At 42.0% G+C, this 26,711-nt stretch overlaps 1 protein-coding gene across 5 annotated transcripts in view; it reads left to right on the top strand.

The window, feature by feature from the left end:
* Window positions 1–11,633, top strand: part of LOC143281850 (furin-like protease kpc-1) — a 145,260-nt gene extending 133,627 nt beyond the window's left edge. For all 5 annotated transcript variants that reach the window (XM_076587096.1, XM_076587095.1, XM_076587094.1 and 2 more), the window contains one exon: window positions 4,912–11,633. In XM_076587096.1, the coding sequence (XP_076443211.1) occupies window positions 4,912–5,057 (146 nt within the window). In that variant the 3' untranslated portion in view covers window positions 5,058–11,633. The remainder of the gene's footprint in view (window positions 1–4,911) is intronic.
* The last annotated feature ends 15,078 nt before the right edge of the window (window positions 11,634–26,711 follow it).

Below are 26,711 nucleotides of genomic sequence, written 5' to 3'. Positions count from 1 at the left end.
CCCTTGGTTTGCACCACTGTGATTGTGACAAAAGCTCCACACAGGCCCTACATCCTAGCCAGCCTTCCCATGAAGAGGTGTCTATCTTGCCTTACAAGTTTTAGCGGACCCAAAAACTGCCCACTGGGCAGGAGACAATCACCCTCAGCCCGTCTCTTCTACTCCTCTCTAGTAGCAGAAGGCCTGGGTCATAATTGTTTTCCTCTACATTTGGGAGAAAGGCATATTGACGAGGACGGATGCGTCCCACAAAGCACAACGAACCGTCCATTAGCCACAGGGGTGTACCTTTCTGCCCACTCATACCAGCACGGCAGATGCGGCATTCAAGCACATCAGTTCACCCCATCACCTTGCTTGAACACAAATCCAGCATCAACGTCTCAAACAATTGACGTTTGAAAGCACTTTCTGCACTTAGTCTTCCCTGCCCGATCCTTTCGGCCTCTACACACAACCACTGCTGTGGTTACAGATGGCCATTCCTCCTCAAGTACTGTCTTTCCAATGAGACACTTCCAGAGGTTTCTAGCCTAGGCAGGCTATCCCATCATGGAGCCCCAGCCTTCGGTCAAGGGCCTGTCAGAGGATGACTTTGTTGTCACTTCGGAAGCAAGCACCATGTCTTTCTGACACACGGTTGCACCACAAGACCCCGTCAACTCTTTCCGGCTTCCTTACATTGCAACATAATCTGCATGGTGAACACCTTCGTCCCTGAAGCACACAGCAGCTGTTTCCTGATTTACCCATGCTGATTGGTGTCCTCCTAGGAACAGTATATGATAATCAGTCGTGTACGACAGTCTCCATCAGAACAGCAGAGGAGGCATCTGCTGTCCAGTCTATTCGGGCTGGAATTCGATTATACAGTTTATAGTAGAGAGTGTTTTGCCCATGTTGCATCCCCGGTCCCCCAATCAAGAGGGCCTTAGGACTCATCATTGGGACGGTTCCCAAAGGCTACTTAGGCCTAAGGCTACAGCACTAAGTCCCAGTGCAATTTGACTTCTAGTCTGAGAGACATAGTCATTCATGAAAGACTAAGCTGCAAATGATTTCCCTTTGCAATTAAGAAACCACTGATAATACAGCTCTCACCTTGCAGTTGGCCATACTAAAAGCGTATGTCAGATCAGTGCCTTGATGTCAATAGCCAGTACAACACATCTTGAGCCACTTACCTCCCTGCCCCGCCCCACTCCATCCCAGACTCAGTGCGCACCACACACAGCCAGAGGCCTGTCATGGATCCGGTCCCCTTTCTCACTAAAGAACCTTCAGCAAAAATTTTCCCCATGGAAACCCTCTTCCATTTGGGAATTCCACCACAGAATGAGACTCAGTGACCTGTGGGCACATGAAATGCACTTCCACAGCCTGATCCAACCCAGCCATTGACTGCCGACAACTTTCTGCAGGTTACTCCAACATGCCACACTCAGGCAGAGAAGCCACCAAGCCTTCCGTATGCCCCTTCGTGATGGTACCTACCTGGGCAATTACACAACCCTGTCCCAGAGACACCAGGGACATCAAGTCTTTTGTTGCCAAATGTCTGCCATTCTATGCATAGGCAACATACCAGTGCTGTCATTTTTTGACAACGTCAAAAAAGGGGGGGGGCAGGGGGGGGGGAGAGTGCCCATCGCCTGTCAGCTCGCATGGAGGAGCTCCACAGATCTGGCTGTCATGCCTGAGGCAGGCCCAACACGGTGACCTACCTCTGTCTCGTGCCACAGTTTCCTTCAAACACAAAAACCACTTCCACTATCGGCCCACATCCGTTGTGGAATCATCAGATCAAACCACATGCGCACCTCCTTGCATTGATGCTCATCCGCGCTCATCCGCTCAGCTGTGGTCCACAGACCTCCCCCACAATACAGCTGTGGACCTCTGTCTTCTTTACCCGCACTAATGTCCTTAGGCGACACAGTACACTCTACTTTCGTCAAATTCTACTTGAGGGACACCTATCGCCTTAGGGATAATGGCTCATCGACTTCTACCAGAGAGATGTCGCACGCCTGCGGGTTGATGGCACAAGAGCCATCGCTTCTGTGGTAGCTGCACAACAGACCATCACAGCACACAGACAGTAGAACAGGCGAGCCCTCCACCTTGTCGCGCTATTCTGCACTAGTTGGGTCACGGTTAAGTATGTGTAATTAAAAGGAAATTTTCTATCTAAAATTACGTTTAAATAACATACTTACCGTGACCCAAATTTAAGACCCTCCCGTCCTCCCCGCTTCCTGTTCTCCCTGCTTGCTGCGCTGGTGATGGCATATTGCCGTCAAAAGAGGGCGATAACCAGCGGGACAAAGGGGAGGTTACCTACTTCCGGGAGGTTATCGGCCATAGTTTCGTCTGCTCCGCATAGGCGGATAGTAGTTTGCACAGGACAGGAATGTCAGACCCCTGCCGGAGTCTGCACTAGTTGGGTCACGGTAAGTATGTTATTTAAACGTAATTTTAGATAGAAAATTTCCTTTCTGGCTGACAGAAGTAATGAAAACATAGCTTTTTGGGCCTGTTCATAAATAATTTTTTTAGCTTTGTAAAAAGTTCCATTTCTACTAAATTCGATACCAAGATATTTAAAAGAATTGACAACATCCAAACATGCATCACCAAACTTAAAAACAGGCTGTAGCTTGTTTGTAGAATTAAATATCATCACTTTAGTTCTCTTTACATTAACCACTAGTTTCCATTTTAAACAGTTATTTGTGAAAAACAGTGAGAGACTGTTGAAATCCTTCTTTCGTCTTGGAAAGTAAAATTGTGTCATCTGTATAAAACAGTACAAATCATCGCATGTGATTATCTAAGTCTGAACTGTTAACATTCAATAAAAGATCAACAGATGGACTTAATTCTCAGTCAAATACGACTCTAAATCATTGAGATACAGAGAAAAAAGCAAAGGTGAGAGATTTTCTCCTTGTAGTACACCCTTACAAATGCTAAAGAAATAAGATTTTTCACCATTTAAAAACACACATGACTTAATTCTATCATACATGTTCATTATGACATGCAAAATTTTACCATTCACGCCTTCATGAACAAGTTTTTTGCCATAACCCACTTCTCCAAACTGAATCAAAGGCTTTTTTTTAAAATTAACAAAAGCACAGTAAAGTTTCTTCTTTTTCATGGAGAAAATATCAATTAGTGATTTCAAAACAAACATTTGATCTAATGTAGAATTGGACTGTCTAAATCCTGCTTGGGCCCCTGAAAGTATATTGTTTGCATTGATACAATCAGTCAGTCTAGCATTTAACACTGCAGTAAATAGTTTTCCAACACAGCTGAGCAAAGTTATTCCCCTATAATTATCACACATACACACACACACACACACACACACACACACACACACACGCACTGTTTTTGGCTGTTGGTTTCTTGTTTGTTTGTTGTTGTTTGGTGTCTGTTGTGGGGCCTCCAACCTCCTATTTTACCCACTTTGTTTTTTCCCTCTATTTTGTTTTCTGATTTTCTTTTTTCTTTCATTTCTTTTTTTCTTTCTTTTGTTTTCTGACTCTCTTTCTGTCATTTTCTTTCCTTTTACACCCATTCATGCACAGTTCTTTGTCTGCCTGTCTTTCTATTGATGGACAACATTTGTCAGCTTAAGTGTACGATTTGCTACATGGACTTTGTCCAAGACAAGGTTGTTGTTTTTTTGGTTTTTTAAAGTATTTTTTAATTCATTTTTATCTTTTTCTTTTTTTAATTGTTTATTTATTAATTTATTTATTCATCTTTTTTTTCATTTTATTTCATCTTTATCATTATCATTTCATTTTATTTCATTTTTATATCTATTTTCTATTTCTTTCTTTTTTTCTTTTTTTTTCTTTTTTTCTAATATTCATTTACTTCTCTCATTATTTCTTTTTTTTTCTCAAGGCCTGACTAAGTGCGTTGAGTTACACTGCTGGTCAGGCATCTGCTTGGCAGATATGGTGTAGCGTATATGGATTTGTCCGAACACAGTGATGCCTCCATGAGTTACTGATACTGTCTAAGACAACTATTTGTTGCTTTAATCATCATCTTCATCATCATCATCATCATCATTATTATTATTATTATTCTTGTTGTTGTTATCAATTGTTGTTATTATCATTATCAACATCATTAATACTGTAATCATTATTATCATTAGTTGTTTTCATTATTATTATTATGGCCAAGACTAAGAGGGAAACAGAGAGAGGGAGAGAGAGAGAGAGAGAGATTGTTTGCTTTTTTATTTATTTATTTTTTAATATAACAGTAAGTATTCTTTCTCATACTGTTTTCATTATTATTATTATGGCCAAGACTAAGAGGGAAACAGAGAGAGGGAGAGAGAGAGAGAGAGATTGTTTGTTTGCTTTTTTTTTATATAACAGTAAGTACTCTTTCTCATACCTGTTGTCACAGTTTATTGCCAAACAAAGATTAAATATTTTGCTGAAAAGGACTACACTCTACTACTGTCCAGCATGAAATGTACACTGCCAGCCTCTAGCAACGATGTTGGACCACACTTGAACTCCTGATACCAGTGCTTGACCACATCATACAGTGGGTCATCCTCCCTATCAGTCAGTCTCTTTCATCTCATCAAACGTCTCCATTGGTGTGCAGCCTCTCAAGTGCAGAAACTTGATGACCTTTCTGCATTCAGCTTGCTCCATTATCACACCTTACTCCACCATAGCTCATGTAAAAGAGTTAGAATTCAGAGATGCAAAGTACCACGCGAACTATAGAAATATGTATTGTTATACATGTGCAGTTTCAGCCTTCTACAATAACCAGAAGTGAGTCAGGGAAAATCTTTAGTGAAAATCTCTCTTACCATGAAAATATACCCTTACCATACGTTGTTCTTTCTTCACACAGGAGTCATCTTGGCCATTTTGCTGCGTCGTCAGCGCAAGCTTTGCTGGGCGTATGACCGCTATGACAAGTTGCCTTGTCATGATGGAGATGAAGACGAAGGCACCGTTGCTATGACCTACGGTTATGAGGACGACTTAAAGTTCTGATGATTGCTGTTTTATGTGGAGAGGAGAGAAGGGGTGGGGTGGGGAGGGGAGGGGAGGGGAGTAGTTGTTGGTAGAAGAGGAGGGTGGGGTTGTGTGTAATGGGATGGAGGGTGGGCTGGGGTGGTTGGGAGGGATTTTTAGCCCACAAATAGGTTGTTTTAAGAGAAGAGCTTAGAAAGGACTGGGACCAATTTGTTTTCCTTTTTTCTGTTTTTTTTTTTCTTCTGAAATTAGGAGTAAGAGCTAGGAGGAAATATCAAGGGATGGTGATCTTGGAATTAGCATTTATTTCTTGCAGCCAGTACCATTGAAGCGCAGGAAAAATGATGTCTAAATTTGTATTTATGTTCTTCTAGTTGCATATTAAAAACTCTTGCAAAACACTTTCCACAAATTTTTACAATGGGTGGAAACAAACTCCCAATAAATTGATTGCAGAAAATCAAATGACTCAGGTATTCTGAGCTGTTAAAGTAACAAATGTAAGTAGTATTTCTTCCGGCAAGAATAAAAGCAAACCAGACTATTCAGTTAGTAGAATTTTTGACTGGATTTTTTTTTTCCCAAACAGAAGTGACTTGGATCTGATTGTTGCCTTTGTTTTGTACACAAAATAGCTTTATTACTTTTTTGTTTGTTTGGTCAATCAGATTTGTATTTGTTGCTTTGCTGGTATCTGTTAGACTATCATGTTGGGGAAAGAAACAGAAAAAAAACTGTGTGATGTTGTGTCCGACTTTCTTACCATATTTCTGTGTGCTGAACACATAAATATTTGTTTTTGTGTCTGTCAAATTATATGATTATACCACCTACCATAATTTCCCTGTCATATGGACCTATTTCACCGTGTTTAATTAGGTCAGTGGAAGCGTAAGTGAATCAAAACATGTTCTTTGAGGGTTTTTGCTTTGATCAGATTTTGAGTAGACATAGCGGTAAGGTATAGTCATCTTATGGGCATAATACTTCTGTATATTGAAATGCATGCATACTCATAGCAACTGGGGAGTGGTTTTTAGTTTCCTTACCAGGGAAAGCGGTGCGGGGGTGAGGGTTATGTTGGTAGTCACATTGGATCTAGACTACATGGCTGTTTTTATGATATAATGGTACTTTTTAGGACTTCAGCTGGTTTCTGTCGTTGTTTTATCCCTCCCGCCCCCTCCCCTCCTCCATCCTCTCTTTCTTATTCTCTCAGGAGATGTGCATGTAAACAGTTCAGATTTTTATTGGAGTTGAAATAGTTAATGAGGGAACATGTTTGAACAGCATTGTGCTCCTTTGTGTGTATATGTGGTGTGGAAAGGGAACAGATTTTTAAGCCGACTCTTTCGTGTGGGCCTGATTTGAAAACTTTTTGCATGAAAGAGATGGAAAAATACAACCATGAAGAGAGCTGAAATATAGAAAAAAGAGAAAATGTGGCAGATGTAATGAACAGGGAGATGAGAATAGTTGGGAGGAAGTGTGTTGCTTTCTCGGCCTGTAACTGTTAGCCAGGGTGTCATGTTGTGTTCGTGCATGCTTGCTTGGGTTCACTCTCCATAAGGACACTTGTGAATGATTCAGAATTTGTGTGTGTGTGTGTGTGTGCGCGCGCGCTCTGGTGCGTGCATGTGTGCGTGCGTCAGACTGGTGTGCTTGTAATGGAGGACAGATCATTTTTGAAACAATCGTTTGTTTGGTTGTTCATAATTGTGACAGTTTTTCTTACAACAAAGTACTGGGTGAAGTCACAAAAGATGAGCTTGCTGTGTGGAGAGCTTCATTGCTTTCAGGGAAAGTGGGGTGGGGAGTGGGGGGGGGGGGGAATGACATCTACTGATATATATATATATGTATGTATGTATGTATACATGTTTTGCTTCTGTTCACAGCTGAAGTGATGCAGAGTGAGTGTTGGGAGGTGTTATCTATCCCCACTTTGTTCACCCATCCCCCTCTTCAACCCCTTCCAGTCATTTCTTTGGATTTTTTTTTTTTTTTTTTCACTTGCTGCTGATGTCCTGTCCAGTATTGGTTTATATCTCCCTCTTCTCAGTTATTCTCTCACGTTTCTCCAAACTAGTAGCAGATAACTGGTATTGTAAACCAGTATGTCCATATTTCCCTGATGGCTAACAGGAGTGTAGACAACATGACCCAGAGTTCCACTTCTTCATGATAGATTGTGAGGCTGAAGAAGAAAAAGCACAATCTGTTTTCCTCTTCTAAATAGATTTTGAGTTTGAAGAAAAAAAAAAAGCACAATCATTAGAGTAGCCTTTGTATTTTTATTTATTTATTTATCTATTCATTTCTTTCTTTTTGTGGAAATGCGAACTGAACCTGTAAAGGCCTTATTTACATTACTTGCCTGTTTCTGTGGAAAAGCTCTGAATATTGTTCATGACTACATCAGTGCTTGTTATGTAGTACCTCTGTTTTGCATATTGCCTGAAGTTTAAAGAATATGTTTGTGTGTACATGTGTTAGAGAGAGAGAGAGAGAGAGTGTAAGTATCATTTTAGGACATCTGGGGTGTTCTATAAATGTGTCTTACGACCTCAGGAGTCCACTGACATGAATACAAGTTTGTGAGAGTGTTGACAGAAACTGCAAGTTTTTTTTGGTTTTTTTTACAAATGGGGTTGGAAGATTGCTCTGGGAAAAAAATGAAACGGCGCAGGTGAATTTGGCTCATGCCCATCAAAATACTTCAATTGTGTCATTAGTTTCTCTCTCCCTCTGGCTCTCTCTCTCTCTCTCACACACACACACAACACACACACACACACACACACATACATCACACACACATACACACACACACACACACACACACACACACACACTAACTCTCTGAATTCCCCCCACCCCCTTCTCTCTCTCTCTTTTCTTATTCTCCACATAATGATTCTCTTTTTCTCTCTTTTTTAGGGGAAAAAAGCAACCTTGAAAGTCTGTCTTCCAGTTCAGATAGCAGCTTTAATACTGCTTATTAAAATCAAAAGTATGTCCTTTTTAAGTGATGCCAGCAGTGACAGTAGACTTTCTTTCACAGTGTCAAACTTACGGCACCAGACAGTCATTGTCATTTATATTGTTAGTGTTTATCGGAGCATCAGTTTCTTCAGGTTAGGGATGTGTAGCAGAAAGAATGTTTCAGTGGTGGACATAGAATCAGTCTCTCACTCATTTCCTTTTGGATTGAGTGAAGCTGGTGGCCTGGTTTGTGTGTGCCTTTGCGCAGATTTAGAACTGACCTAAATTGTGGAGTGCTTATGGTATTTGAACAGGTTTGTGGATATTTTATGACATGTCCCTCATGCAGGGACACTGGTTTCCTGTAAACTGTTCTTGTCATCTTGTTCAGGTTTTAGACATGAATGTGAACAAAGTGAGAGAGAGAGAGTGTGTGTGTGTGTGTACATGCATGCATTTCAGTTTACCAAAGCAGGGGAACAGTAGTGTCATTGCGTCAATTCTCAAGTCACTCGGTGGTACACAGACACCCGCCATTTTACTTGCAGTGTTTAGATAGGTACTATTTTATGGTTGATACCGACTGTGACCATGAAAAGTTTCTTGTTCTGTTACACACTCTGTCTGGCTTGTTTTTAATGCATCGTACCATTATATACAAGGTATGCATGTATATGAAGGGGATTAAAACAACAACAAAAAACATAAGCAAGTCTTTTCATAAGCTGACCAAGGAGATTGGAAATAAATCTCTTGTGCTGCAAAGGTTTGAATCACAGGCTTAGGGATGGAACTTTTATGCACCAACCACTTCAGTGTCACACATAAAACTGGGATGTGTAACTTAAGCCATGGTTACATTTGTGTACAAAAGCAAACACAAATGCAAACAGAAAAAAGAGCTAATAATATGAAACAGGTTGATTATGGTAAAGCAGTATGCAAATAAATGTTTTTAATCCTCATACATATACATTTTAATAGGACTACGGGGGAAGGGGTTGGTGTCTATGGTGGGTTTATTAAATGGTTTAATACATCAACAGATTAGGGTTCTGTGTGATAATGTGCAGATGTGTGAATAACTTGTGTTTGAGGATTTGCATTGATGTTTGGTGATGTGCTCAGAAGTAGTCATGGCTTAATTCATCCTCATCTGTTTTGATGGATTTTATTTTTTTGTAGCAGTGATGGTGTTTTAGTTTGGTTTATTTAGGACTTTTTCTTCTCTTCCACATTTAAACCTGAAGAGATCACACAGGTCAGTGAGATGTTAGGCTATCATTGATCAGACAGATTTGAGGTTGGTTTAACTTGATCACTGTAGCAGTGTGTGCTGGTGTGTTAACTGGATCAAAACACTATGTGTTTGTGTGTTTCTGTGTGTGAATGGTTGGTTCGTTTCACACAAATGTGTTCTCACGCGCACCCCCCACTTGCACATGAATACATACCCAAGGCAATCATTGGAATAAGCCACCTGTGCCAACACGTTTGACCTGAGATGAAGCTGTGTTTTGCACATTGTACAGTGGATCATGCCGTACAGAAAGAAATAGTAATGCTCTTAGTTTTACCTGTTTATATCAGAAATTTTTAATATAAATAAGGTCTTTATTTGGAGGACGGGTCAGTGAGTGTTAGCGGGCAGAGGGGTGGGGGATGGAGGAAAAAGGGAGGGGGGGTGGTAGGTTCAGACTGGAGATGTGGGTGGAACTGTGATACATGTCTCCCTTGCTCCTTTTATTGCACTGGTTTTTTGATTCAAGTCTGACTGAAGGACTGCATAACTAGATGTGTATGACATAATCATTTTTTTATCAGTTGTGTCATATGTTTGAATGTATCCAAAATGGAAAACATCTTTTTCATGTGCTCATATGGTCACACAGCAGTGCCAGTTTGTTTTACAGAGATGATGATTGTGTTTTGCTCCATGTTATATTTCATGAAGAACAACAAAAAATGTTATGTTTTGTCATGTTTCTTTCTTTCTTTCTTTCTTAATCATTGCCTTCTGTCAGTTTTATATGATCTTTCAGAATTTATGAACAAGTGATAATTGTACAGATTAACTTACAAAGTGTGTGTGTGGTTGCGTGTGTGTATGTGTGTGTGCTTGTGTGCTCAATACAGAGTGTGCAGGAATTTTATGTGGGTTTCAAGGATTTACAGCTATTTATCTGGGCAACAATAACAAATCTGTGAGCCCTGAAACAAACCTGAGCCAATAGTCCAACGCAGGAACTAACTGGGAAAGGGTTGCTCACATGCCACTTTTTAGGGAGTCACGGGAAACCCTTTCCCTTATCCTGCCAAATGCAAAATTTGCCGTGTTTTTCCTTATCAAGGCAATGGACATGCACTGTTATTGTTTTGATATCAGCTGTCGAAATGTTTCTTTCTCCATTTTGTGTTTGTTCAGATGTTGATAATTTGAAGGCTTGATTTCTGTATTGATCCCCCCTCACCCCCACCCCCACCCCCCCCCCAGCTCTGCCCAGTCCTCTTCCTCCCCCCACTATCCCTTTTCTTCTGGTGGCAGGCGTTTTTCTTTATCTTTTTTTCTTTTCTTTTGATCATTTTATGGTACTGGATGGTGGGTGGGTCCTGAGACCTATTGATGCATGTCTTTTCTTTGGGGTAGTGGTGGGGGTATTGAGTGGTAAGTTTTGTGTTCAATTTTTTTTTTTTTTTTTTTTTTTTAAACTAGCGGTATTGTCCATTTCAGGATGTGATGTCTGAGGTTTCATTCAGACTCCCCAACTGGCCTTCCAGTTGGCCTTCTTTGTCTGTTTCATTTTTCTTTCATTTATATTTCTTCTTTCTCTTTTTCTTCTGTCTAAATTCTAAATTGTCCACCCACCTTTTGTCTGTGTTGTTCCTTTCTTTGCTGTTTGTGGGTTGTGACATGAAGCCAGTGTTGGATTGTCGTCTTTATTCTCCATCCTCCCCTGATGCCATGCTTGCTACAAGTCAGGCTGAAGTGGCAAAAGTACAAACTATAACAGTGCTGTGTATCCTGTGATAGGCTGGGATTTGAATTGTGTTGATGTGTGGACTTGACATAGTTTTTTTTGTTTTTTGTTTTTTTAAAGGGGTGGGGGGAAGGGGAGGGTCAGATACTTCAAAAAAGTATTTTGTTTGTGTTAGTTTTATCAGAACATTTTTGGTTCTCATGTTCATAGCTTGAAAGCCTTTGCTTCCCCTTTTCTGTCTTTGTGTGCACGTGTGTGTGTGTGTGTGTGTGTGTCTGAGTGTGTGTGTGTGTGTGAGAAAGAACTATTCAGTTTTATTTCACTGATCCCTCCTCCCTCTCCCCCATTTGACATGGGCCACTTTGGATTTTAGCATCTTGTCCATGTACTAACCATATCAAGAGTTTTGATTCAAATCAATTCCCTTGCATGTTTCGTTTGTGTGTGTGTGTTTTTGTTGTTGTTGTTGTATTTTCCGGGGGTGGGGGTGGGGGTAATTGTCTGGTCTGTCATAAAAAATAAGAATGTGTGTTAATTTATACTGTCTGTTATATACCCAATTATTATCTTATACTGACTAAAGTCTTGGATGCTTTCTACAACATGTGTATAAATAAAAACTTTTTCACAATATTTGATTTCACTTCTCTCTCTCTCTCTGTGTAACCACGTGCGTGTGTGTATGTGATAGAATGTTATTACCATGCACTCGCACACACTCTCTCTGTCTCTCCCCCCCCCCCTCCCCCTCCCCACACGCATGCATGCATGCATACATGTAATAAGAAGATGAAGAGTTTTTAAGTCGGCCAGTTGTGTGGCAAAACCAGACCAGGCCTAGGGTAATAACTTGTCTACTGTATCACCGCTTTTCTCACTAACTAGACCAGGCCTAGGGTAATAACTTGTCTACTGTATCACCGCTTTTCTCACTGACTAGACCAGGCCTAGGGTAATAACTTGTCTACTGTATCACCGCTTTTCTCACTGACTAGACCAGGCCTAGGGTAATAACTTGTCTACTGTATCACCGCTTTTCTCACTGACTTGGTCCATGGTAACATTTGCATTTTACCGGGGCATCCCACAAAAGGTGATTCTGCTGCTGAAAATAAAACTGTCGAGAGATGATGATAAAAAAAAGAAAGAAAAAAAGAACAACCCACATCTGCAACTATAACGATGAAAAAAAATTATCTGCACCTACAGCTACAGTGACACTACAGAAGCCACAATACTGCTGTGGATTCACAACAATGATTATTCTCTTCTGTTGTTTTTCCACCGTTATCACTATTTTTTGTTGTTGTTGTTGTGCAACGCGAGTTCTTTCCAACAATGAAAAGATGCGCTGAAAGTTTTCATTCTTGCAATTTGGAAAATCAGATAATCGTTTATCTGCAGTATTAAGTGGCCAATTTGGAAAATCAGACAATCGTTTATCTGCAGTATTAAGTGGCCAATTTGGAAAATCAGACAATCGTTTATCTGCAGTATTAAGTGGCCAATTTGGAAAATCAGACAATCGTTTATCTGCAGTATTAAGTGGCCAATTTGGAAGGTAGAAGAAAATAGTTGATAAAAGATTGAGGAGACCAGCTCGGAGAATCGATGTGGGAAACGCAAAATAGTTCCTTTCAAATTGAAGTCATGCAGACAACGGATCACTAGCACCAAACAGATAGATAGATAGATAAATAAATGAGTAAATAAAGGAAAAAAAATTTGTGTGTGAAGGCACACACACATAGCGTCTTCCAATTACTGGCGTATGCTTCTTCAGCAGTTGGCTGTTAGTTTGGTAACTCGAGCGACACTGGAGCGACATGTGGAACATGACCCCTCTGAGGACCAGCTTCATGCTAAGATCTGTGTACAACCTCCTTCCCTCGAATACAAACTTGGTGAAATGGGGGAAAGCAGATGACCCTGCATGCCCACTCTGCCATGGCAAACAAACAGTGGAACATCTCAGCTCATGCAAAGTAGCGTTGAGCCAAGGACGGTACACATGGAGGCACAACCAAGTGCTTAAAGGAATCAATAAAAGACTCTAAATTGTTTTGGGCAACTATCAGATGAGTAAACAGGAAAACTGCTGTCTATAATGAAGTAACATCACAGCAGTGGTATGACCATTTTTATTATGTGTTCAATTTATTTGAAGGTGGGCAAGACACAACAGATATAGAAGGAGAAGATGATGAAGCTGAAGAAATCTCAAACGAACCCCTGTTTAATAACCCTATGACAGTAGATGAAATTAAAGCCAGCATAAGAAATCTGAAAAATGGAAAAAGTGCCGGACCAGATAAAATAATCGGAGAGATGCTTAAAAATATTAACACTGTTGTTATTGACATTCTTGAGTCATTGTTTAATAAACTGTTTGATAAAGGACTATTTCCCACAGATTGGTGTAAATCAATAATTGTGCCAATCCATAAGAAGGAGGACACGAACACTCCAGACAGCTATAGGGGTGTAGCTCTAACAAACATAATAAGCAAAGTCCGAAAACACTTTCATTTTGAATAGAAGGCTTGCTCAATGGGCAAAAAGAGAGGGGAAAATTGTTGAAAAACAAACAGGTTTTAGAGGAGGGTTTAGTACTATAGATCATATTTTTACTTTATATGCTTTAGTTCAATTTTTTTAAGAAGAATACTAAATTATGTGTTGCTTTCGTAGACTTTAAAAAGGCGTTTGACTTGAGAAAAACTGGTATTAATTGAAAGATGTATATGGCACTTCGAGGTGTATAGGAGGCACTCCAAGATGGAAGATAGTATAAAGTATTCTTGGCTCCATTCCTTCAAAAGTGTATTACAACCAGATAAATTCTTGATAATTGTTACTAATAAAAGGCATAGGGATATGTTAGCAAGATTTAGAAACAGAACATTGGGTTTAAAAGCAAATAGAAGATGGTTTGATTCGGAAGGTATTGGAGATAATTTGTGCATGGCGTGTATGGATGGTGTCAGAGAAGATGAAGACCATTTCCTATTTCCTTGCAAAGCTTATCAAGATATCAGGGCTAAGAATCAACTTTTACATGTGGCCGCCGAGAGAAGGCAAACCGTGCAGAGCTTGTTATCCTCTGATAGTGGTGAAGTTCTAATTTTGCTCACCAGGTATGTTGCAGAGGCTATTAACATCCGGAAAAGAAAAATGGTTAGTTAGAATATGTAGTAATTATATCTATGAATAATGTATTGCATTTGTATGCACTTGATGGTCAAGTTGAATATGAACAGTTTATAAAATTTGTTGTTGTGGTTGTCAGTTAGGCTAAATAGGTTGATGACAGAGATGATAGAGAGTGGTTGAAGATGATGTATGTGTGCTTGTATTGGGCACATACATCTATAAACAATTAACTCACTTTGTTCTAGAAAACCTTATTGACAATAATTGTTTTATTTACTGTTCATAGTTTGTTTTTGTTTTGTCTTTTCGTTCAATACACGACGCTGCAATTGAGAATTATATCCCCTTGACATAACAGCTGTTGATAGGCCAATGTCAATAAATAATGTCTGAAGCAATATATATATATATATATATATAGAGAGAGAGAGAGAGAGAGAGAGAGAGATCTACAGCATTAGTAATGGAAACAAGTGTTTGCTGGTTGGAGTCCCATCTGCAGACTGTGCTTTTTGCTCTCCTCCACAAGACTTTTGGTGGTGTTCTCTCTCTAACATATATATATATATGTATGTGTGTGTGTGTGTGTGTGTGTTAACAACCGTCAAAATATGTTTTACTTCGCATCATTAACATTGTTTCCTGTTCATGCTCTCTCCGATTCAACGGTGAGCGATGCTTGTATTTAAAACGTGTTCAGGTACGGTTTGTCCTCGAGGGACTTCTTGTAGCGTGTGCCGGAAGACTGAATTCAACGCTTGTCGGCTTGTTTGGTGCTTGCTGGGGTAAATTTCATTCACGCCGAGACGAAATGATGACGATTACATGTGTGTGTGTGTGTGTGTGTGTGTGCGTGCTTGCGTATGTGTGCGTGTGCGTGCGTGTGTATGTGTGTATGCGTATGTGTGTATATGCATGTATATGTATATATTGTAGCGTCTCACTCTTGCGTGTTATTTACTTCCTTTGTTTAGTTTAGATAAGTTACTTCTCTTGTTTTGTTTCTTTGATGACTACTTCCGTTTTTGGCTCAACGGATTGTCGAAAAGCTGCATTAAAAGTCGTGGGACTTATCTAAGTTTTTCCCGAGTTTTATTTATACAAAACCATTTGTTGTACACTCTACATTGGTGACCCCGTTCCAGGACACGTAAGAAATGGCACAAGAGTCTCCTGAAGCAAACATTCTGGCAAACTTAGTAACTCAAATGCAGACTTGTTAGTCAACCTACTAACGAAGTGAATGCAGTGTCTGTGAAGCTCCCAGAATTCTGGATTAAATCTCCAGAAGTGTGGTTCATGAGGGTTGAAGCCCAGTTTGGCACCAAAGCTATCACACAAGATCAAACAAAGTATGACTACGTTGTCAGTGCTCTTGACATCAACACTGCAGATGAAGTGCAATCAATTCTCCTCAATCCACCAGCTGTAAACAAATATAACACTTTGAAAAGTGCTCTCATCAAGACATTTGGAAAATCCCAGGCCCAGAAAGATGCAGAGTTACTCAGTCTCAATGGACTGGGTGACAAACGTCCTATTGCCCTCATGCGTAAGATAAATGCACTGAATGATGATCCACAGACACTGAAACGTGCACTTTTTCTATCCAATCTTCCTGACGACATTCGTAGCATCCTCGCAGGACATAACATTGATAATGTAGAAGAGCTTGCTGAAGCTGCAGACCGTATCTGGGAAACACGCACTGCAGGTGCCCAACAGATTTCAGTGGTTCAACCTGACACATATGGTGCGACCATGGGCCCATCTGTGGAAGCTGTATCTCCCGCTAAAAGATCTCAGCGAAACTCCCGCTCACTTCATCAGAGTAATTCAATTCCAGCTTCACGATTAACAGCACAGTCCTCTGTGTGTTTATACCATCAGAGATTTGGACCAGATGCTCGTCGCTGCCAGCCTGGTTGCAAGTTTACATCTCTTCTGAAGAATAAACAAGACACATCATTGTCGGGAAACGACAAAGCCGGTCACTAAACGTGGTAGGGGCCGGCATTTCAAACTCAAACACGTTCTCTGTTTTAGATCGCCGCACTGGACAATTCTTCTTGATCGATACTGGTGCTGACGTGTCGGTGTATCCTGCCTCTGCACAGGATCGCAAGACTAACCCACCTTCTGCCCCCCTTTCTGCTGCAAATGGAACTTCCATCAAAACCTGGAGCAAAAACAACATTACTTTAGAAATCAGTTAAAAAAAAAACTCTATTCACATGACTTCTATCTTGCTGATGTGACACGCCCCATTCTTGGTGCTGATTTTTTCACCGCTCACTCACTCATCATTGATCTCAAGGGCAAACGTCTCCTGTCCCTAGACAATGTTTCCACTTCACTCAAAAACATGGATGCACCTTTGGCTGTGGCTGGTCTTTCATTTCTACCACACAATGCTTACTCTGATCTGCTTCAACAGTTTCCAGAATTACTGACACCACATTTTGACTCCACCGTCAACAAACATGGTGTTGAACATCACATCATCACACATGGCCCACCAGTTCATGCCCGTGCCCGACGCTTAAACCCAGAAAAACTTGCAGCTGCCAAAGCTGAATTCCTGAAAATGGAAGAGATGGGTACCATCCGTCGGTCCATCTCCCCTTGGTCTTCACCCCTACATGTAGTTCCCAAGTCAAATGGCCAGTGGCGACCCTGTGGTGACTACAGACGCCTCAACACTGCTACCAAAGATGATCGATACCCCTTGCCTCACATTCAGGATTTCAGCAATCATTTGGCAGGATGCACCATTTTCTCCAAAATTGATTGGTCAGGGGTTATCAGATTCCTATGGCACCATCTTCTATTGCTAAGACTGCCATCATCACACCTTTTGGCCTCTGGGAATTTCTCCGCATGCCTTTCGGCCTCAAGAACGCAGCCCAGTTTCCAACGTCTCATGGATGGCATTCTAAGGGACATTCCCTTCACTTTTGCCTACATTTATGACATCCTTGTAGCAAGTCACTCACATGAGGAACATCTTGAGCACCTGAGACAACTTTTTCAGCTCCTTTCAGCCAGTGGACTAGTCATCAACAAAGGCAAGTGTGTTTTTGGTGAGTTGGATTTCCTTGGGCATCATGTCACGGCTCAAGGAATACGTCCACTCCCTGACCGGGTAGCTGCCCTCCATAACTGTGTTGCACCTGCCGACTGTACCAGCCTTCAACGGTTTCTGGGGATGATGAATTACTATCATCATTTCATCCCACATGTTGCAGACATCCTGGCTCCACTTCATGCCCAAGCAAGCGGTAAAGGACAATGCATTGACTGGTCTGCAGAATGCCAAACTTCTTTTGAAAAAGCCAAAGAAGCGCTCAATGAGGCGGTGCTCTTACATCACCCCCAAAACAGATGCACCAACAAGTCTTACAGTGGACGCATCCAACACTGCTGTAGGAGCTCAACTTGAACAACGTCAAGGCCAGTCCTGGGTACCTCTTGCCTTCTTCTCCAGAAAACTTTCAGAAACAGAAAAGAAGTACAGTGCCTTTGACCGTGAACTTCTTGCAGCTTACAGTGCCATCAAACATTTCAGACAATGTTTGGAAGGACGTTCTTTTGCTCTGTACACGGATCACAAACCCTTAACATCAGCTCTCAAGAGTCAAACAGACCGATCCCCTCGTCAGACAAGACATCTTTCCTACATTGCTGAATTCACCACTGACATCCAATACGTCCAGGGCAAGTTCATTGTGGTAGCCGACGCCCTTTCACGTTTCAGCACCAACTCCATTGCAGAAGAACACTGCATTTCCTCTGTGGGTGACTTCAATCGCCTTGCTGAAGATCAAGCTCAATCTGATGAGATGGAAACCTATCACACAGCTGCCACTGGTCTCCAGCTACAAGATGTTCAGCTTGGGACACTCACCCTGCTGTGCGATACATCCACTGGTGTCCAGAGGCCAGTGCTACCAAAGTCCTGGACACGCTCAGTCTTTGACAACGTTCATGGCCTCTCTCACGCAGGTGCACGTCCGACTCAACGAGCTATCAGCCAACGTTTTGTGTGGCACGGTATGAAACGTGACATACGCAAGTGGTGCAAGGAATGTCATGCCTGCCAAACCTCCAAAATCCATAGACACACAAGAGCACCACTAATAGAACGTCCACTACCAAATACCAGATTCTGCAGTCTGCATGTGGATCTTGTTGGACCTCTGCCAACCAGCCAGGGCATGAACTATCTCTTCACCATTATTGACCGTTTCACCAGATGGCCAGAAGCCATTCCCTTACCAGATGCTCATGCTTCTACTTGTGCTACAGCTCTTGTTCACCACTGGATCGCAAGATTTGGGGTTCCAGAAGACATTATCTCAGACCGTGGCAAGCAGTTCACCTCAGCTCTTTGGACAGAGTGCAACAAGCTTTTGGGCATTGAGACACACATGACCACAGCCTATCACCCCCAGGCGAATGGCATGGTTGAGCGTTTCCATCGTCAGCTCAAGGCAGCACTCAAGGCATGCACTACTGGCCCTGACTGGGTTGCAGAATTACCCATGGTTCTGTTGGGAATTCACTCTTCTTGGCGTGTGGATCCTGACTGTTCTCCAGCTGAGCTTGTGTATGGCTCAACCCTTCGCCTTCCTGGTGAATTTCTTCAACCACTTGAAGCACAGACTGTTGAACCAGACTCAACATTTCTGAAACATCTTCAGCACACCATGCGCTCCGTACAACCTCCAGCACCAAAGTTCCATGGACAACAGTCTACCTATGTAGCTGCAAATTTGGCCTCAACAGGTTATGTCTACGTCCGAACTGACTGTCACCGACATCCATTTCAGCGACCTTATCAAGGCCCTTATCGCATCATGGACACCAGTAACAAGTTCTTCACCCTGGACATCAAAGCCCGCTCAGAGAAGGTCTCAATCGACCGACTCAAAGCTGCTTTTGTGACACCACTCACATCTTCAGATGACAAGAGACTGGGTTCGTCATCGTCATCACTACTGCCAAAAATCTCCACAATGACTGTACCATCATCATCCCCAGTCATACACCCAGAAACCTCGACCCGCTCTGGTCGAATTTCACGGTTACCAGCAAGATTTCGTTAAGTCATTCTCATTCACTCCTTGACAATTCTTTTGTAGTTGTACTCCGCTGGGAGGAGGGTAATGTAGCGTCTCAGTCTTGCGTGTTATTTACTTCCTTTGTTTAGTTTAGATAAGTTACTTCCCTTGTTTTGTTTCTTTGATGACTACTTCCGTTTTTGGCTCAACGGATCGTCGAAAAGCTGCATAAAAGTCGTGGGACTTATCTAAGTGTTTCCCGAGTTTTATTTATACAAAATCATTTGTTGTACACTCTACAATATATATATATATATATATATATATATATATATATATATAGTGTGTGTGTGTGTGTGTGTGTGTGATTACGTTCGCTCGACTTGCTGTGCTGTCGAAGTTTTTTCCCGTGCTCGCCAATTTTGGCTGAGTTGTGGAATGAACAGCGACAATCTGAAAGCCAAGAACTTGACGTCTCGCTTAATTCGGTTTGCAAACATTGTGAAACACACATATACACACACATTCGTGCATGTGCGTGCGTGCAGACACGCGCATACACATATCCCTTTATGCCACAGTTGCCCACAATGTGAAAGACACGGCGTATATTGTCTTGTCTAATCCTGTGGTTATACCTATACAGGGCAACAATCCACAATAGAGGGGTCGGGGGAGGGGGCGGGGAGGGGGGGGGGTGCGCTCCAGATGACTGATGTCTGTGTTCGACCGTTAAGCCCCCTAGTTCAGCTAGGAGAACCCAGGCCCCACACAGCATCAGTCAAAAAAAAAACCCAAAAAACCAACAACCCCCCCCCCCCCCGTCCTATAGCTATACTGAGCCTGAGACTCGCAGCCAGGCCTTTGTCTAGGTCTTGAATGACTGAGGGGAAATGTCTGAGATTATGTGGTCTGGAATCTGGTTCCACAGGTGGACAGCTGAAGGGAAGAAGGAGTGCCTGTGGGAGTCAGTGCGGGAGAAGGGTACCTGGGTGGCCTCGGACAGTTCTAATTGTCCGCACTAGAGTACCTCCCCGGGGTACCACCTCAACCAAACCACCCATGATCGTGTACATTATGGTGGCCTTGGCTGCAGTGTAGCGCAGTTTGAGGGGGTCGAGTTCCAGCGCACTGGTGGTGAGGCAGAAGTCATGCATAATTCGCCGAGCTGATCTGCTTTGTACCATCTCCAGGTTGGTTGTGAGAAACTGTTGCGGTGGGTCCCAGACTGGCGCAGCATATTCTAGGATGGGCTTCACAAGGCCCTTGTAGCATGTTGTCTGGGTGGTGTAGGGGCATCCTCTCAGGTTCCTATACTTGAAGGCACTGATCTTGTCTGCCTTTGCTGTTGTGGCCTGGATGTGTGCTCCCTCATGAAGGTCTTTAGACAACTGTACGCCCAGGTATTTGGCTTTCTCCATCTTCTGGAGTTCCTCATTGTGTAGACAGTAGGTGGTCGGGAAGGGCTTTTTCTTCCCTGTCACTGAGAGGACATGACATTTGCTGGCATTGAATGACATTTGCCAGGTCTTCTCCCAACGCTCAAGTTCTTTCAGATCTTCTTGGAGGGCGTTGGTATCTGCTTGGGACTTGATCTGCTGCCGGTATAGGATGGTGTAATCGGCAAACAGACGGATCTTGGATCTGATGTTTTTGTTGATGTCAATGATGTAGATGACAAACAGAGTCAGGCCAACGACAGATCCCTGAGGAACCCCAGAGGTGACTTGGCCGATGGCGGAGATCTGTCCTTCAACGTTCACTTGCTGGGTTCTGTTGGTGAGGAACTCTCCAATCCAGCGAAGTGTTTGTCCACGGATTCCGTAGTGACAGAGTTTGAGAAGGAGGCGGCAGTGAGGAACCTTGTCAAAGGCCTTCGAGAAGTCCAGCAAGATGGTATCCATTTGTCCTCGCTCGTCAAGTGCTGCTGCCAGCTCATCCACTGTGTGGATCAGTTGTGATTCGCACGGTCTTCTTTTGCGAAATTATGCTGGGCATCAACAATGATCTTGTGCTTGTCAAGGTGTGATGTGATGGCACTTCAAATGATGTGTTCCATCAGTTTGCCACAGACGGATGTCAGTGAGATGGGACGGTAGTTTGCTGGGGAGCTCCGATCTCCTTTCTTGTATGCTGGATGGGCTGTAGCATGTCGCCAGACTTCAGGTATTTTTCCAGTGGCAAGAGATAGACTGAAGAGGTGGGCAAGAGCAGGGGCCAGTTCCTGAGCTACTGTAACCAGGGGGCGAAAGGGAATGTTGTCTGGACCAGCTGCCTTTCAAGGGTTTAGGTTCCTCAGTAACTTCAGCACGCCCTCTTCAGAGATGATGATGTTAGGCATGTCTGGGTAGGGGCTCTCACCTAGTTCCGGGATCTCTCTCAGGTCCTCCTCAGTGAATACGGAGCAGAACTGCTCGTTCAGAATGTTGGCCTTCGCTGAGGGGTCGCTGTATGTTACACCCGCTTTCTTGAGTGGAGCCATCTCTTACTCTTACTCTTCACATACTGCTATAAACGTCTTGCATCGCCTTCTGTGATCAGGGCAGAGATGTATGTAGAGTGCACTGTGCGGCAGGCCTTCCTTGTCTCGCGCTGCAGGTGTTCAAATCTCCGCCAGTCACTGATCTTTTTGGGTGGTCTTCGCCTTCTTCCATGCTCGATCTTTCCTTCTTGAGAGTCTCTTGATGGTGTTGTTGAACCAGGGTTGGTGCACTTTGGTGGAGCAAGTCTTCTTTGGGACGTGGTCATTTAGGGTCTTGGTGAGGGCAGAATGGATTTTGTCCCACATTTCATGGACTGTAGTTTTCACTGGGCCGGTGCAGAGCAGCTGCTCAGTGAGGGCGGCGATATCCTGCTTCATTTCCTGCTTGTCTGCTTTGGCCCAGACGTGGACAGTGCGAGGAACAGGCTTTGTCCTGGTTGGTTGGATGGTGCTGTCACAGAGAAGGATGTCATGGTCACCGAGTCCTGGTAAGGTGGTGCATCGTGACACAAGGCTCGGTCTGTTAGTGATGAACAGATAAGGATGTTCTCACCTCTGGTCGGGCTGTTGTTGTTTTTTTTGCAGTAGGCCAGTGTCCAGAAGCTTTCTAATGTACGCCTGGTTCATGGTCTTGGAGTATTGGTGGCTTATAATGTTACTGGTCTTCCAGTCAATGTACGGCAGGTTGAAGTCCCCTCCGAGCCAGGCAACATTGCTCTGGGAATGGCATGCTTGCTCAATGACCCTGGTCATGGCAGTGGTGTATTCTTCAGTGGCTGAAGGGATTCGATACAGTGATCAATAATAAGTTTTGAGTTTTTGATCTGGGTCTGAACAGAGACCGGGACCGCTTCAGCATTAGGGTCTGACGGGAGCTGGTGTGTGATGAGAGTCTTCTTCGTGGCCACAAGGACACCACCATAGGAATCGTCCCTGTCCCTATGATAAACATCATAATTTGGAGGGAATAGTTCACTGCTCAGGATGTCCGGGCGTAGCCATGTCTCCACCCCCAGGATGATGTCCGCTTCACCGTATACAAGTAAATTCCACAGTTCTTGCTTTTTAGGTCTGAGGCTTTGGAAGTATGGTTAGGACTCTTAATATATGTTTTCTCCTGACTGGTAGGGGTCGGTGGAGGATAGAGTCAGAGATGGCAGAGATACTGCTAACGGGACTCCTTGTGCTGATGCGGTTTCTTGTCAGCTGGAGTGTTGACTTCGGACTGGGTAATGTCAAAGTCACTTTCACTCGCAGGTGACGCATGGGTCAGATTCGAGAGGGAAGAGGGTTTTTTTTCGGGTTCAGCAAAGATGGTATCAAAAAGACGGGTGGAGAAGTTGGGGATTCTGCACGGAAAGCAGGTCCAGCTGATGCTTGTGGATCCTAAGGCGCTATAGACCTCTTCACACATGTTCATGCAGGATGCGTGAAACCAAGTCTCACAGGCATCGCAGGCTATCCCTCTGTCTGTCCACTTAACAGCTTTGGTGCAAGCGCCACATGGATATTTTGGGGGCATTGTTAGGAGCAGTAGGCACACAAGAAAGAGAATGTGTTTGTGGAGCATATTGATGTGGAAGGACAAATTGACATGTCTCAGTTCTAATGTTCGCAAAGTAAGTAAGTACAAAAATCTGGTTTGTTCACAGCGGAAGTGGTAGTCGAATGGAGTGTGAGCTCAGCTGTCGAAACTGAAATAAAGTACAAAAATCTGGTTTGTTCACAGCGGAAGTGGTAGTCGAATGGAGTGTGAGCTCAGCTGTCGAAACTGAAATAAAGTTTGATGGGCTTCATATGAGAGTATAAAAAGAATCAAATACCTGATTTTCGAAGAACATAGGTCGAAAGTAAGTACAGTAGACCCTACTTCACAAGAAAATAAGAAAACTAGATTTGCAACAGCACGAAGCAGCGGATGTTCTCACTTGGCACATGTGCATGAGAACTCTCACACCCTGACTGTGCCGTTATTTTACCACGGCTTGCGTGGTGGGTACCAACTGGGCCTTATGATTTTGTTTTGATAGTGTTTCTCTGTGTAGCCTTTCTCCGAATTTTGTAGATAAAAACTCATCAATTGTTTTTAAAGTCCAACTAGAGTGGATGCGATTGTGATCATGATCATGCGAGAGAGACCATTCTGACACAGCAGTTAGAATGCTGCTTTCCTTGAAATAAACTGTGTTGTCTTTATTCATATTTTTCAAACAATTCCCGTCCCCTTCCCCCACTGCACACACACACGCACTCTCTCTCTCTCTCTCTTTCCGTTTCTGTCAAATTATTTATTTTCATTATCGACATCACACGCCACTATTTTGTTAACAAATTAATCGGCAACACTAATTTACCTGAAACAGATAACCCCCATTTCACTGCATTAGTCTCTGGCTCAACAACAGATAACCCCCATTTTACTGCATTAGTCTCTGGCTCAACAACAGATAACCCCCATTTTACTGCATTAGTCTCTGGCTCAACATCATTTTATTTACGCAGAACATCGACCTTGGGATGAAAACATATAGTGCATATTAGTCAGAAAAACAACAAAACACACACACAGAAATAAAAACCACCGATTCCCAGAAAACTATTCTGACGTGCATAGATGAATGCCATCATTGGAAAAGAAAAGAAAAGAAAACAACAACAGTACATAACATTCTTCAAAACCACTGAAAATTCAAATAGCGCATCTTTTTTGATCAACTTGACATTAAAGTCATGTCACAACGTCAGCACCACATCCACTCACATGCACAGAATCTGTCAACTGTCAGTGTACATACACGTTAACAAATGCTTCTGATTCGAAGTTTATATAATAGCGTACCACAGCATACACTGGTTGACACCATTTGATTGGACAAAGAAACGTGTTCCGAAATCCACAGGGGGAGTATATATATATATATATATATATATATATATATATATATATATATATATATATATATATATATATATATATATTCGAAATGAAACAATGAGGCTAAAGAGTGGTAACTCTTTATACACAAGGTACACAACTTCATGTCTATGCTGCTGAAGCTACTGATTCAGCTTGCACATGGGTAAATGAAAGGTACATTGAAACAAAGCCAGACACTTCCTCCAAAAAAAGGAAGTTTCACCTTTGTCTTTATACCAATCAGTTGACATGTGCACACAGCAGCAATGACAGAAGAAATGTGCAACCACAAATTAGATTTTTTATTCAAGAATGGGATATCTTTTAATCCTGAATATGCTACACAGCCTTTAAGCTGTTACTAAGGAATGTGACACGGAAATGCCAAGGTCAAAATAATCAGTCACTTAAAACGGCTTTTAAATGCCTATTTCGTGCTTCGGTATTAAAATCGGTCAAACTGACGAATTGCCTTATCTTTTAAACAAACATTACTGCTGGCCTGACGAACTGCCTTATCTTTTAAACAAACATTAATGCTGGCCTGACGAACTGCCTTATCTTTTAAACAAACATTAATGCTGGCCTGACGACTTGCCTTATCTTTTAAACAAACATTAATGTCGGCCTGACGAACTGCCTTATCTTTTGAACAAACTTTAATGTTGGCCTGACGAATTGCCTTATCTTTTAAACAAACATTAATGTTGGCCTGACGAAATGCCTTATCTTTTAAACAAACATTAATGTTGGCCTGACGAACTGCCTTATCTTTTAAACAAACATTAATATTGGCCTGACGAACTGCCTTATCTTTTAAACAAACATTAATGTTGGCCTGACGAACTGCCTTATCTTTTAAACAAACATTAATGTTGGCCTGACGAATTGCCTTATCTTTTAAACAAACATTAATGTTGGCCTGACGAAGAGCCCCAGTGGTAAATGTTTCTCTCTCCGACTCCAAAAACAACACTTTCGTTTGTCACTTTTCATGAAAAAGCAACATATTTGTGTGTGTGTGTGTGTGTGTGTGTGTGTGTGTGTGTGTGTGTGTGTGTGTGTGTGTGTGTGTGTGTGTGAAATGGGTACAAAGGCTAAAGATCATTTCTTGACTTTGAAGCAAGTCAGTGTTAGAACGCCTGATCACTTTCACAGCTGTCTGTATTGGGGTCCAATGATTGTAATCGCCTGGACGTGAGATGGGTCCAGCTACAAGCAGTCCCTATTTACACAAAGACTCTCTCTCTCTCTCTCTCTCTCTCTCTCACACACACACACACACACACACACACACATATATATATATATATATATATATATATATATATATATATATATATATATATATATATATACATATATTCATTCACTCACTCACTCACTCACTCACATACGAAATCGCGCGTTCATTCACTGCGAGGATCATTTCAACATTTAAGTGTTTTGAAGACTAAGGACAACAATGAAACTAGCAATTCTTCATAATCATCCACAACGTGTGAATATGACAGAATTTCAATTAAACATTCTCTCTCTCTCTCTCTCTCTCTGTATATATATATATATATATATATATATATATATATATATATATATATATACTTCAAATAAGGTTTTAATCGTAAATTGATTAAACGATTCAATTCAAATTTCTCTCTCGAATCACACCCATATTTTTTTTTAAATTACGAAGACCCACGTGCATATGTTTACGAGCGTACAACAACAAAAATTCAGGTCCATTTGCAAATTCAGGTCTATCTCCCCAAACTATTGTCATATAGTTGTAGCCGTGTTACTAAACTGAGTGGTTCTATTAGGGTACGGTACAAAAAAACTAATTGTTGATTTACTGTATTAAAGGATAGATAAGAATTCCCGCGCACAGGCCAGGAACATATAGAGGCCAGTCACAAATAGGTTTTCTATTGTTTTATTTACAATAGTTATAAGAACATAAGAAAAGAACTAAGAGGAAGACAAATAATGAGAGAAGAGATGAAAAGAAGAAGAAGACATAAAAAGAGAAGAAGATAAAGAAGAGAAGATATAAAAAGAGAAGACATAAAAAGAGAAGACAGTGCAGCGATA

This window comes from Babylonia areolata, chromosome 5 (assembly GCF_041734735.1).
Source record: "Babylonia areolata isolate BAREFJ2019XMU chromosome 5, ASM4173473v1, whole genome shotgun sequence".
NCBI lineage: Eukaryota > Metazoa > Mollusca > Gastropoda > Neogastropoda > Buccinidae > Babylonia > Babylonia areolata.
Note: the sequence above shows the minus strand (reverse complement) of the source record. Positions and strands in the feature narration are given on the sequence as shown.